The 13,267-nt window shown below is 41.4% G+C and overlaps 1 protein-coding gene across 1 annotated transcript in view; it reads left to right on the forward strand.

The window, feature by feature from the left end:
• LOC126109664 (tubulin-specific chaperone D) overlaps positions 1–13,267 on the forward strand; it is a 199,273-nt gene that overhangs the window by 141,473 nt on the left and 44,533 nt on the right. The window contains exon 14 of the mRNA XM_049914709.1: positions 5,293–5,414. Coding sequence (XP_049770666.1) covers positions 5,293–5,414 — 122 coding nt within the window. The remainder of the gene's footprint in view (positions 1–5,292; positions 5,415–13,267) is intronic.

Genomic DNA, 13,267 nt, shown 5'->3' on the forward strand with positions numbered 1-13,267 from the left:
TTTTTCACATGATATCTTGTGAACCATGGATGAAGGGTATCAGACGGATGCCATATTCCTTGACTTCCGGAAAGCGTTTGACTTGTGCCCCACTGCAGACTTCTAACTAAGGTACGAGCATATGGGATTGGTTCCCAAGTATGAGAGTAGCTCGAAGACTTCTTAAGTAATAGAACCCAGTACGTTGTCCTTGATGGTGAGTGTTCATCGGAGGTGAGGGTACCATCTGGAGTGCCCCAGGGAAGTGTGGTAGGTCCGCTGTTGTTTTCTATCTACATAAATGATCTTTTGGATAGGGTGGATAGCAATGTGCGGCTGTTTGCTGATGATGCTGTGGTGTACGGGAAGGTGTTGTCTTTGAGTGACTGTAGGAGGATACAAGATGACTTGGACAGGATTTGTGATTGGTGTAAAGAATGGCAGCTAACTCTAAATATAGATAAATGTAAATTAATGTAGATGAATAGGAAAAAGAATCCTGTAATGTTTGAATACTCCATTAATTGTGTAGTGCTTGACACAGTCACGTCGATTAAATATTTGGGCGTAACATTGCAGAGCGATACGAAGTGGGACAAGCATGTAATGTCAGTTGTGGGGAAGGCGGATAGTCGTCTTCAGTTCATTGGTAGAATTTTGGGAGGATGTGGTTCATCTGTAAAGGAGACCGCGTATAAAACACTAATACGACCTATTCTCGAGTACTGCTCGAGCGTTTGGAATCCCTATCAGGTCGGATTGAGGGAGGACATAGAAGCAATTCAGAGGCGGGCTGCTAGATTTGTAACTGTTAGGTTTGATCACCACGCGAGTGTTACGGAAATGCTTCAGGAACTCAGGTGGGAGCCTCTAGAGGAAAGGAGGCATTTTTTTTGTGAATCGCTACTGAGGAAATTTAGAGAACCAGCATTTGAGGCTGACTGCAGACAAGTTTACTGCCGCCAACTTACATTTCGCGGAAAGACCACAAAGATGAGATAAGAGAGATTAGGGCTCGTACAGAGGCATATAGGCAGTCATTTTTCCCTCGTTCCGTTTGGGAGTGGAACAGGGAGAGAAGATGCTAGTTGTGGTACGAGGTACCCTCCGCCACGCACCGTATGCTGGATTGTGGAATATGTATGTATATGTAGATAAACCAAAGTCGACCGCCTGCTTTATCCACAACTGAACCTATGTGATCATTCAATTTCATATCCCCACAAAGTGTTGCAATCAGGTATTTGTGTGAGTTGGCCAATTCCAACAGTGACTCATTGATATTTTAGTCATAGGATACTACTTTTTTTCATTTTGTGAAGTGAAATATTTTACATTTTTGAACATTAAGAGCATGCTGCCAATTTCTGCACAATGTTGAAATCTTATCTAGATCAGACTATCTTTTTGATAGTATTTCATTATAGATAACTGCCTACTCTGCAAAAAGTCTGATTTTGCTATTAACATTGTCTGCAAAGTCAGTAACATACAGTATGAATAACAGGGGTCCCAATGCACTTTTCTGGGACACACTCGAAGTTACTTCTACATCTGACGAAGACTCTGACGTGCTCAGAATATGTTCTAAGAGTCTTCAACAAATTGATGTCAAGGATATTGGACAATAATTTTGTGGATCACTTCTAGTATCCTTCTTGTAGACACGTGTGACCTATGCCTTTTTCGAAGAACTGGGCACGGTTTTTTGTTCGAGGGATCTACTTTAGATCATAGTTAGAAGAGGGGCTAACTCAGTCACAAATTCAGTATAGAATCTGACAGGTATTCCATTGAAGCCTGGAGTTTTCTTAACTTTTAACAATTTCAGCTGTTTCTCAACACCACTGACACTAATACTTATTTCATTCTTCTTTTCAGTGGTAAGAGGATTAAATGGGGCAATTCTCCTGGGTTTTCCTTTGTAAAGGAACATTTGAAAATGGAGTTCAGCATTTCACCTTTTGCTCTGCTACTCTCAATTTCAGTTCTTGTCCCATTCGCCAGGGACTGGACACTAACTTTGGTGCCACTAACAGCCTTTACATATCAGAATTTATTTGGGTTCTGTGAAGGATCACTTGACAATATTCTGCTACAGTAGTCGCTGATGGCATCACACATTGCTCTCTTGACACCCAAATGTGTTTTATTTGACATCTCTCTGTCTATAGCCCTGCACTTTGTTTTACACATATTGTACATTAATCTCTGTTTCCTTAGAAGTTTTTTTACAGTGACTGTATACCAAGGAGGTTCCCTCCCATTATGAACTATTGTACTTGGCACATATCTATCCAGTGCATATCAACTATTATTTTACACTTGAACCAGAGTTCCTCTACATTCTCTTGCCCTGTGCTGAATTTTTCAAGTTCCTCAGTGAGAGAACGGCCTTCCTTGCGTACCTTAGGTTGGAATCATAAAGGAGAGTACAGATGATGTATTTCTTTCCATATTCTGTCAGTAAGCAATATGTTTTCCTTAAGTGGCCTTTGATTTTGCTATGGAACTGTTTTGTTGGATCTTTATTGAATTATACTATATTGTTTTGTGCAAAGAGTTTTAGAGTTTGCTCTGTGTATTCTATTCCTTTCATAATGACAATTGTGTGGCTTTTATCTGATTTTAAAGTTAGTGCCTGAGTTTCTCGTAAGTTTTTTATTTATACTGCGTATTGTTTTTGTATATGTTTATGTTTATCTTCATACTTCACTACTTCCTTTTAATTTGCAACCCATGGCAGATATTTCGCTACTGTTTAGTTTTACAATATCTGTTACAGTCTTTGTTGTCAGTATGAGCTGCTGCAGTATCTTGTCTGACAAGTTTTCTTTTGTGTTATATTTTTTAAACCCTTGTTTAACAGACTTAACTCTCCTTCGTTAAATACTGGAGCACTCATTTGCAGCCGATGAAATAATGCTGTTCTCTGGCAGCTCACCAGAGTGTGCCATGGGGCTGACCAAGGTGGCCTATGTAAGCAGGCCTTTAAACTGTATGGACGCATGCTCTCTGAATTCACATGCATCATGAGTGAAGGTACATCATTCCACTATTAAGATCCATACCTAAGCTACACAAGAAAGGATGTCCTGTAAGGCATGTTGTTAACAGTATGAGCAGCCATGCATACAAACTATCTCACAAGCTCAATCAGTTCCTAAAAATGTATTTCACATATGGAAAAATGTATACTATAAAAAAACAGTACCGAACTAGTCACTGAAGTAAAAGAAATAAACATTCCATATGGTGCCCATTTTATATCACAAGACATCGTAACTCTGTACTCTAGTATCCCTGCAGTAATAAAAAACAACTTAATAAAGCCCAAAAAATTATTGAATTTAAAGAGTTACTAGGAATAATCCTCAACAACTACTACTTTGCATTCAATGGTAGCATTTACGAGGTGCATTCAAGTTCTAAGGCCTCCGATTTTTTTTCTAATTAACTACTCACCCGAAATCGATGAAACTGGCGTTACTTCTCGACGTAATCGCCCTGCAGACGTACACATTTTTCACAACGCTGACGCCATGATTCCGTGGCAGCGGCAAAGGCTTCTTTAGGAGTCTGTTTTGACCACTGGAAAATCGCTGAGGCAATAGCAGCACGGCTGGTGAATGTGCGGCCACGGAGAGTGTCTTTCATTGTTGGAAAAAGCCAAAAGTCACTAGGAGCCAGGTCAGGTGAGTAGGGAGCATGAGGAATCACTTCAAAGTTGTTATCACGAAGAAACTGTTGCGTAATGTTAGCTCGATGTGCGGGTGCGTTGTCTTGGTGAAACAGCACACGTGCAGCCCTTCCTGGACGTTTTTGTTGCAGTGCAGGAAGGAATTTGTTCTTCAAAACATTTTTGTAGGGTGCACCTGTTACCGTAGTGCCCTATGGAATGCAGTGGGTAAGGATTACGCCCTCGCTGTCCCAGAACATGGACACCATCATTTTTTCAGCACTGGCGGTTACCCGAAATTTTTTTGGTGGCGGTGAATCTGCGTGCTTCCATTGAGCTGACTGGCGCTTTGTTTCTGCGTTGAAAAATGGCATCCAAGTCTCATCCATTGTCACAACTGACAAAAAGAAAGTCCCATTCATGCTGTCGTTGCGCGTCAACATTGCTCGGCAAGATGCCACACAGGCAGCCGTGTGGTCGTCCGTCAGCATTCGTGGCACCCACCTGGATGACACTTTTCGCATTTTCAGGTGTCATGCAGGATTGTGTGCACAGAACCCACAGAAATGCCAACTCTGGAGGCGATCTGTTCAACAGTCATTCAGCGATCCCCCAAAACAATTCTCTCCACTTTCTCGATCGTGTCGTCAGACCGGCTTGTGCGAGCCCGAGGTTGTTTTGGTTTGTTGTCACATGATGTTCTGCCTTCATTAAACTGTTGCACCCATGAACGCACTTTCGACACATCCATAACTCCATCACCACATGTCTCCTTCAACTGTCGATGAATTTCAATTGGTTTCACACCACGCAAATTCAGAAAACGAATGATTGCATGCTGTTCAAGTAAGGAAAACGTCTCCATTTTAAGTATTTAAAATAGTTCTCATTCTCGCCGCTGGCGGGAAAATTCCATCTGCCGTACGGTGCTGCCATCTCTGGGACATATTGACAATGAACGCTGCCTCATTTTAAAACAATGCGCATGTTTCTATCTCTTTCCAGTCCGGAGAAAAAAAATTGGAGGCCTTAGAACTTGAATGCACTTCGTATCAACAACCAGGGTGGACTATCCATAGCCTCATCCATATCTGGCACAACACCACACATTTTCTTAAACCACTTAGAACAGGAACTATTCAACAGCTAGGGACACTGCTTAAAAAGCATAGTATACTACAAAAGATATGTAGATGATACCTGAATTTTACTCAAAGCTGACAGCAAAGACACGAGTAACACCAGAAATTTGTTTAATAATGTATGCAAGTTGATAAATTTTACAGCCGGATAAAAGAAAAACAGTAACATAATTTTTTTTTGATCTGTGCATAGAACACAAAAACAACAGGCACAATTTTAAGGACAACATTAAGAAATGTTCATCTAGTCCATTAATGACAGGATGATGGTCCAAAAAGAAATATTATGAGACTTCAAGAGACTTAATTCCAGCTCAGTAAAGTTACAGGACTTTTGTGTCATATTTATTCTGCCTGATTTTGTATCATCACATTGCTCTCCTTCACAATGGGATTTACGGAACACGATGAATGACTGAATGAATGAATGATTGCATGACTGCCCATTAGAATGTGTACTAGATAAAACAACTTATTCTCACTTTATTACAGCTAGCCGGACTTTAATGGAGGAAGTACTGGAGTGCTTTCTGACTGGCCTCTCAGAGTACACCCTGGACAGCAGAGGAGACATTGGCGCCTGGGTCAGGGGAGCTGCCCTGTCTGGGCTGCAGGTGTGTGCCATTTGTAATGTTAGTGACCATATGTTGGTTCAGTTGTGGCACAAGCAACTACTAAACGAGCCAGATGATAAAATAAGCAATGGAGAGAGTAATGTTTACCGCTCACCAGAAAGCTGAGTTGTTGATAGTCCCATAAGCGAGACCAAAATTGTGTGATTTTTCTGGTTTTTCACTGAAATTGGTGAAATGATTTTTCACTGAAATTGGTGAAATCTAAGTTGATATGATCCAGTGTCCACTGCAACCATTATTGACAGGGTTTGGATGACAGCATATCTGCAAATAAGCATCAGCCTGGTGTAACAAGACAAGTTAAAACATCATGAACACCTGCTTAATGGCATGTTGTTTCACATTTTGAAATCAATACAGCAGCAATTCTGCACGGCATTTGACAGATCATTTGTAGGTTTCCGGCAGTATATAACACCAGACGTCTACACAAAGATCATGCCATTCCTGTCAATTACGGGCTGCTGGTTTATGGGCATTGAGCCAGCACCAGTAGCATCCCAGCCGTGTTCCAATGGATTCAGATAAGTGAATTTGATGATAAAACGTTAGCATGAGTTCTCTGTCATACTCCTCGAACCACTGCCACATGATTCTGTCCTTAACAAACATTCATCCTGCTGGAAGATGCCATTGCCATCCCAAGATTTTGAGCATAAAGGGATGTAGGTAGTGTGTAATGCTATTCATGTAGTCCACAGCCGTCATGGTGCCTTTAATTACAACTGCATGTTCCATAGAAGCCCAGGTGAAAGTCCCCCTGTGATGGTTTGCCTTCTTTGTTTCTTCACTTGTTGTCCTTGGTGTCGACACACTGTGTTGTGATACTGGCTGAAAAAATAGAGGGTGGACGTGCAGTACTGTCTACTGTAAATGATGTAGCCGACAGATGCACTATTGCATTTCACAGTACTTTAATTTCATTGTTCACAACCCCCAATATTACACAGTTATATGGCCAGTGCACTATTGTTTAAACTTTCCATAAGCTTCATTAATAGGTTGCACGCGAACATCCACATACTGCTATAATAGTTTACTGTTGAACATCTAAGAGCAGTAAAAGTCTAACTATGCAGTTCACAGTCTTTCAGATAAATTGAAGAGACACTGTCATTGCTTTTAGCACATGGCCTTTTGGTGTAACACTTATTTCAGTTTTAAGTTGATGCATTGTTGTTATTCTAACCAACACAGGTTTCTCGTCTGAAACTTGGCCGTGGACTGACTGTCTTGTGACCAAAAACGGGGTCCTTATATATCCTCACAATTCTAGGTACTGAAACTACACATTGTTCAAAGTTAAATTTACAGAAATTACAATTAAAACTTTACTCATTTGATTAACTGAATGCATCGAAAACTTGTTTCTTTTAACAGTTTCTTCTACTACAAAAGCTAGGCCAAATTATTTGTTTGAGTCATGAAATTAACATATATAGTTATGCAAACAATACTTGTGACAAAACTGTTAATTACTTTGGAATTAATTAAGGGCTGGTTTTGCTAACATGTTTCCCACTAGAACCAAATAGATATTTTAATTATGTTATTGTTTCACTTCCCAAATATTTGTAATTAGTACAGGATTTACATTTGTTCATACATCAACAATAGAATTTAAGTTTGAAACAATTACTGATTTCGCCCTATAACAAAATATACTAACTAGGAATAGTCGAAATAAATTAGAAAATCACATATCCAAGACTAAGCACAAAATTAGATCTGGTGTTATATTCTTTAAAACTAAGGGCCAGTCTTTCTCTTTTATGAAAATACAGATTATATTCAGGTATATTAATGGTAATTAGTAAAAATATCCCACCTTGCTTCATCACACCCCCATAGCATGACACTGTGCCCACCGACCTACGTCTGTGGTGTGGTGCACAGTGTGAGCAGCTGTTTTCCGGAACGGTGGCATATCTACAAACGAGTGTGAAAATGGTATAATGAGAAACATGATTTACTCGATCAGGCAACACATTTCCATTGAACCACAGCCTGAGCTCGATGATCCGACGCCCACTCCAGCTGTTATTGACAATGTGTGGATGAGTGGCACCTAAGTGTATCAAGTAAAGTGATTCACTTGACTAGACTACATGTTTCCATTGATCTACAGTCCAGTCTCAATGGTCCAGTGTCTACTGCAATCATTATTTACAGCGCCTGGATGACAGCATATCTGCAAATAAGCCTCAACCTGGTGTAACAAGAAATGTGATTAATTTCATTAGGCAACACATTTCCATTGACCCAAGGTCCTTTTTCGATGATCCCATTTCCTCTGCAATTGTTGTTGATGCTGTTGTTGCAGGCATATAGTGATCATCTGCTGCGGATCCCCAGGTTCAACAGTGTGCTCTGAGCAGTGCAGTCTGAAACAGTTGTGTTAGCACCGTCAGTGTACGCTGTCCTCAGATCTGGCACAAAGAGTCGCCTATCCTGTTTTACAGAGTGGCCAAGCCTCCATGTTATGTGATGAGGCGTAGACATCAGAAACCTTGTCACCTATTCAGAGATTCACTGTTCTTCAACGATTTTTCCGTATATCCTTACTACAGTAGCACGTGGAAAGCCAACAACTGTAACTGTTTCTGAGATGCTCGTTCCGGGTGCTGGGTCGTAACATTCTGTCCTTTCTCAAAGTTGTTTGTCAGTGTGTTTTGCCACATGCAGCCCTTATTATCACTGATACCCTATTTGTCTCTGCTCCGTTCTGTAACTTCCTTACATCCTCGTGTTTCTGCAGCAGCACCAGATGACATTCCCTGCACTGGGCTGTGGTCATAAGGTTTTGGTTCCTTGGTGTATGTTCGTGATGTACTGCATTGCATTTGCACTATGGGTGGATGCTAAAGACAATAGTTTCAAGAGTTCTGACTACTGTGCATGTTGTGGCATCATTCTGCCACATTATGTAGCTGTGAAAATGGAAATACAGTTTCCTGAAACTGGTCTGCAAAAAAATTGAAATAATATTAAAAATTTAAAGAAAAGCTAAAGCTGTTACATGGATTTTCTTCCCCTACAAAATAGATTATATGGTTGCAGACCTGATCCATCCTTATGAGGAAATGCATCAAGATATGGGTGTTGTCTTCTTAAACACAGAGGGTGGTTTTCTGCTTGAGCTACTTCAGCCTTCCAACATTCTTTCACACTCATTGCACATTCCATCACGCATTGCAGGGAAGAAGATTATGCTTCTGCACGACAGTGTGTGACCTCACACTGTACACTCCCTAGAGAACTGATTTGTTACCTCCAATTACATTCTTTCCGATTTTCCCAAAGAACAACTCTGAGATCAATTATCTGAGTTGCTGGAATTGACTGGTCTGTCTTCTGGCAGCCAGAACAGACTTCTGTCACATCGGAGTTATAAGATTTACTCAATGATGGAAAGAATTTGTACAAAAAAATTGCAGACTGAAAATTTTTGGTTAAGTGGGTGGGTAGTTGTCTTACATGCACAATAAATTTGAACAACAAAACAAGTTATTAGCATCATATGTGCTGATGAACTGATGCTTAAAGCCTGGGATACCTACTATTTATACCTCTGGATGCCATTGGTGGATCGGGCCGTTCTTAAGAAACTGATAATAGAAGAAAATGGCCATCTAGAAAAAGCCAACATAGCAGGAAAAGAAATAATAAAGGATTTAAAAAAATTACAAAGCCATCTGCACTGGGACTCTGCTTTTCTGCTCTCAAAGAAGTATCAGAATACCCATACTTATAACAAACGCAAGCATGTGCATTCCCACCTTAGGGCCAACTGACAATACAGAGTTGAAATTCCTGACCAGAACTCATAAAACAAGATGGCAGAACATGTAATATTTTGTAAAAGTGACAGTGTATTTTAGCAAATACAGCTTACATTGAGGCATTACAATATGGAAACAAAAGAAGTAACCCTCACCTCCCCTTCCCCCCCCACCCACAAATTTACAAAGCTCATCAATAGCAACATATGTTCACAGTATATATAGAATGTTGGGAATACAAATACAATAATCCCAAAATTACATACATTATCATGCAAAATGTATACCTGTTATTCGACAGAAAATAAAATGAACCCACTAATGTTAAAACCTCACGGAAACATGTGGCTGTTAAAGAAGAAAATTTTGTTTACCTAAGGCAGAACAATGATGCAGGAATTGTGAGTCCGCCTTAATGGAAAACACTTTTGTTGCTCATTTATTTATTCCACCAAACTAGTTTCAGCAACAAATATTGCCATAATCAGTGGGTTTTTTTAAATCTTATTTATTATACATTACAGCATTGTTTTAAGATTTTTGTCACTGTTTGTGGCATATTTCTGTTGCTATTTTTCTTGGTATCTGCAACCGTGCAATTGCCTGTTTGTAAACAAATAAAAAACATGAACTTACACATGTCAGCATTATACAGTTGGGATTTTGGTAGTGTTGTGGATACAGTTTTCATGTGTTCTAGGCTGTTACTTAGTTTCTTGTTTGCTCACTTTCATTGGATGGCTTGCAGCTACTTTTATATAGAAAAACAAAACTTTTGCTATTTTTTCATAATCCAAAACACTACACCATCTTGTTGCTTGCGTGCATCATGAGAAGTATATCACATGTTGCGAGAAGGGTATCAAAATTGTAGTGGGAGTTCTGACGTCATCTGTTCCTCATTCGTGTCTCTGTGTGTAATGTGGGGAATGGTTCTTTGTGTGTGTGCTTTCTGTTCTGTGTCCTGGGTCAGTTCTCTCAGAGCAGTAAAGAGTGTGTTGGTGCAAAGTTTTGTGTTTCCATGTATTATATTTTCCCCTTTCACTATAGCCTTTTTTATGTGATAATTTTATTCTACTGTTTGTTGTCAGTATGAACTGTGTTTCACGATATGTAGATCACTTTCGGTATTAGTGGAGTTATGGTTTTTGTTCATTAGGTTTTCTGCAAAAGTAGAAAGTGTGCTGTCACTCCTTAGAACTCTCATGTGCTCCGTGTACATAGTTCAGAAATTTCTGCTTGTTTGTCGTATGTATTGGACCTGACAGGAGTTACACATGAGTTGGTATATCCCAGCATTGCTGAATTCATCTGAGGTTCTTTTGTTTGGTCTGAGCCTTTTTTGAACTGTGTTATTCATTCTGAATATTATTGGGATCCCTTGCTTTTTGAAGATGTTTCCAATTTTATGTGATATTTTATTATTGTATGTTAGTGTGTACCATCTGTTTATTTTTCCTGATGTGGTGCAGTCTGCATGTTCTGCCCCAGGTTTTCAGATCTGTTGTTTGTGCTCTTGAGTGGGTGGCCACTATTTTTGTGTTTGTTTATTATGTCTGTTTTGCAGTCATTTTTGATGGCAATTTGCAGTTGTTTTTGATGGCAGTTTGCTTGAGTGTATTTAGTTCCTGTGTGTAGTTTTCTGTTTTAAGAGGTGTTCTGTTTATCCTGTGGAGCATGTGTGTGAAAATGGTATATTTATTTACTAACAGCTGCTCACACAGTTGCAGATGACATGATGTATGCTGAGAAAAACAGCAACAGAAAATATGCAGCAATCAGTGACAAAAGTCTTAAAACCATGCTGTAATGTATAGTAAATAAGATTTTAAAAACTCACTGATGGTGGCGATATTTGTCACTGAAACTAGTTTGGGAGGATAAATAAATAAACAACACTAGTGTTTTGCATCAAGGTGAACCCACAATCACCACATTGTTGTTTTTGTATACAAACACAGACAAAATGGAAGCGTTCCAGATAAAATAAGGCAGAACCCTGTTTTTGTAATTATACACTCCTGGAAATTGAAATAAGAACACCGTGAATTCATTGTTCCAGGAAGGGGAAACTTTATTGACACATTCCTGGGGTCAGATACATCACATGATCACACTGACAGAACCACAGGCACATAGACACAGGCAACAGAGCATGCACAATGTCGGCACTAGTACAGTGTATATCCACCTTTCGCAGCAATGCAGGCTGCTATTCTCCCATGGAGACGATCGTAGAGATGCTGGATGTAGTCCTGTGGAACGGCTTGCCATGCCATTTCCACCTGGCACCTCAGTTGGACCAGCGTTCGTGCTGGACGTGCAGACCGCGTGAGACGACGCTTCATCCAGTCCCAAACATGCTCAATGGGGGACAGATCCGGAGATCTTGCTGGCCAGGGTAGTTGACTTACACCTTCTAGAGCACGTTGGGTGACACGGGATACATGCGGACGTGCATTGTGCTGTTGGAACAGCAAGTTCCCTTGCCGGTCTAGGAATGGTAGAACGATGGGTTCGATGACGGTTTGGATGTACCGTGCACTATTCAGTGTCCCCTCAACGATCACCAGTGGTGTACGGCCAGTGTAGGAGATCGCTCCCCACACCATGATGCCGGGTGTTGGCCCTGTGTGCCTCGGTCGTATGCAGTCCTGATTGTGGCGCTCACCTGCACGGCGCCAAACACGCATACGACCATCATTGGCACCAAGGCAGAAGCGACTCTCATCGCTGAAGACGACACGTCTCCATTCGTCCCTCCATTCACGCCTGTCGCGACACCACTGGAGGCGGGCTGCACAATGTTGGGGCGTGAGCGGAAGACGGCCTAACGATGTGCGGGACCGTAGCCCAGCTTCATGGAGACGGTTGCGAATGGTCCTCGCCGATACCCCAGGAGCAACAGTGTCCCTAATTTGCTGGGAAGTGGCGGTGCGGTCCCCTACGGCACTGCGTAGGATCCTACGGTCTTGGCGTGCATCCGTGCGTCGCTGCGGTCCGGTCCCAGGTCGACGGGCACGTGCACCTTCCGCCGACTACTGGCGACAACATCGATGTACTGTGGAGACCTCACGCCCCACGTGTTGAGCAATTCGGCAGTACGTCCACCCGGCCTCCCGAATGCCCACTATACGCCCTCGCTCAAAGTCCGTCAACTGCACATACGGTTCACGTCCACGCTGTTGCGGCATGCTACCAGTGTTAAAGACTGCGATGGAGCTCCGTATGCCACGGCAAACTGGCTGACACTGACGGCGGCGGTGCACAAATGCTGCGCAGCTAGCACCATTCGACGGCCAACACCGCAGTTCCTGGTGTGTCCACTGTGCCGTGCGTGTGATCATTGCTTGTACAGCCCTCTCGCAGTGTCCGGAGCAAGTATGGTGGGTCTGACACACCGGTGTCAATGTGTTCTTTTTTCCATTTCCAGGAGAGTATATTTGAAAGCAAAGACTGCCAAAAATTGTCCTTCAACCACGAGATGTAGTTCAGTACTGACTGTGTACCCTAGATTCTACTTGGCTCAGAGCTGATACATATGGCACCCCAGCATTACTCTGTCCAACTTGCTACATTTCCATTCAAGTACTCTGATGCAGATTCCCTAAATGTCTTGCTGTGACAGTACCCTGAGGTTAGGTTACTAGGGCTGCCTGTGATTTCAATTTCGATGATTTCTGTTATGATGGAGTCATGGAATGATAATTTGGAGGTGTATATCAGTACTTTTGTATAGTTGAAATTTATGAAGTTTCCCTAACTCGGTCATCTTAAGTCTGTGTGTACCATTTTGCGTTCATCCACTGTTCTGACTGTTTGGCCTGTGTATGATAAACACTGCAGCTTGGTGAGCGACGAATTATGTTTTACACTACCCAGGAGAAATGCTGTATTGGTGTTTAGACAGAATATGCATCACATCCCATCACTTCCATAACTCGATTGGTGATGGCCAGGTTCTGTTGGCATACCAGATGATAAAAACTCATTTTGTTGTGAAAATATTGTGCATGTCTGACGTGACAGTCTGTTTGTTCATCTGATCAC

Source organism: Schistocerca cancellata, chromosome 12, assembly GCF_023864275.1.
Source record: "Schistocerca cancellata isolate TAMUIC-IGC-003103 chromosome 12, iqSchCanc2.1, whole genome shotgun sequence".
Classification (NCBI taxonomy): Eukaryota; Metazoa; Arthropoda; class Insecta; order Orthoptera; family Acrididae; genus Schistocerca; species Schistocerca cancellata.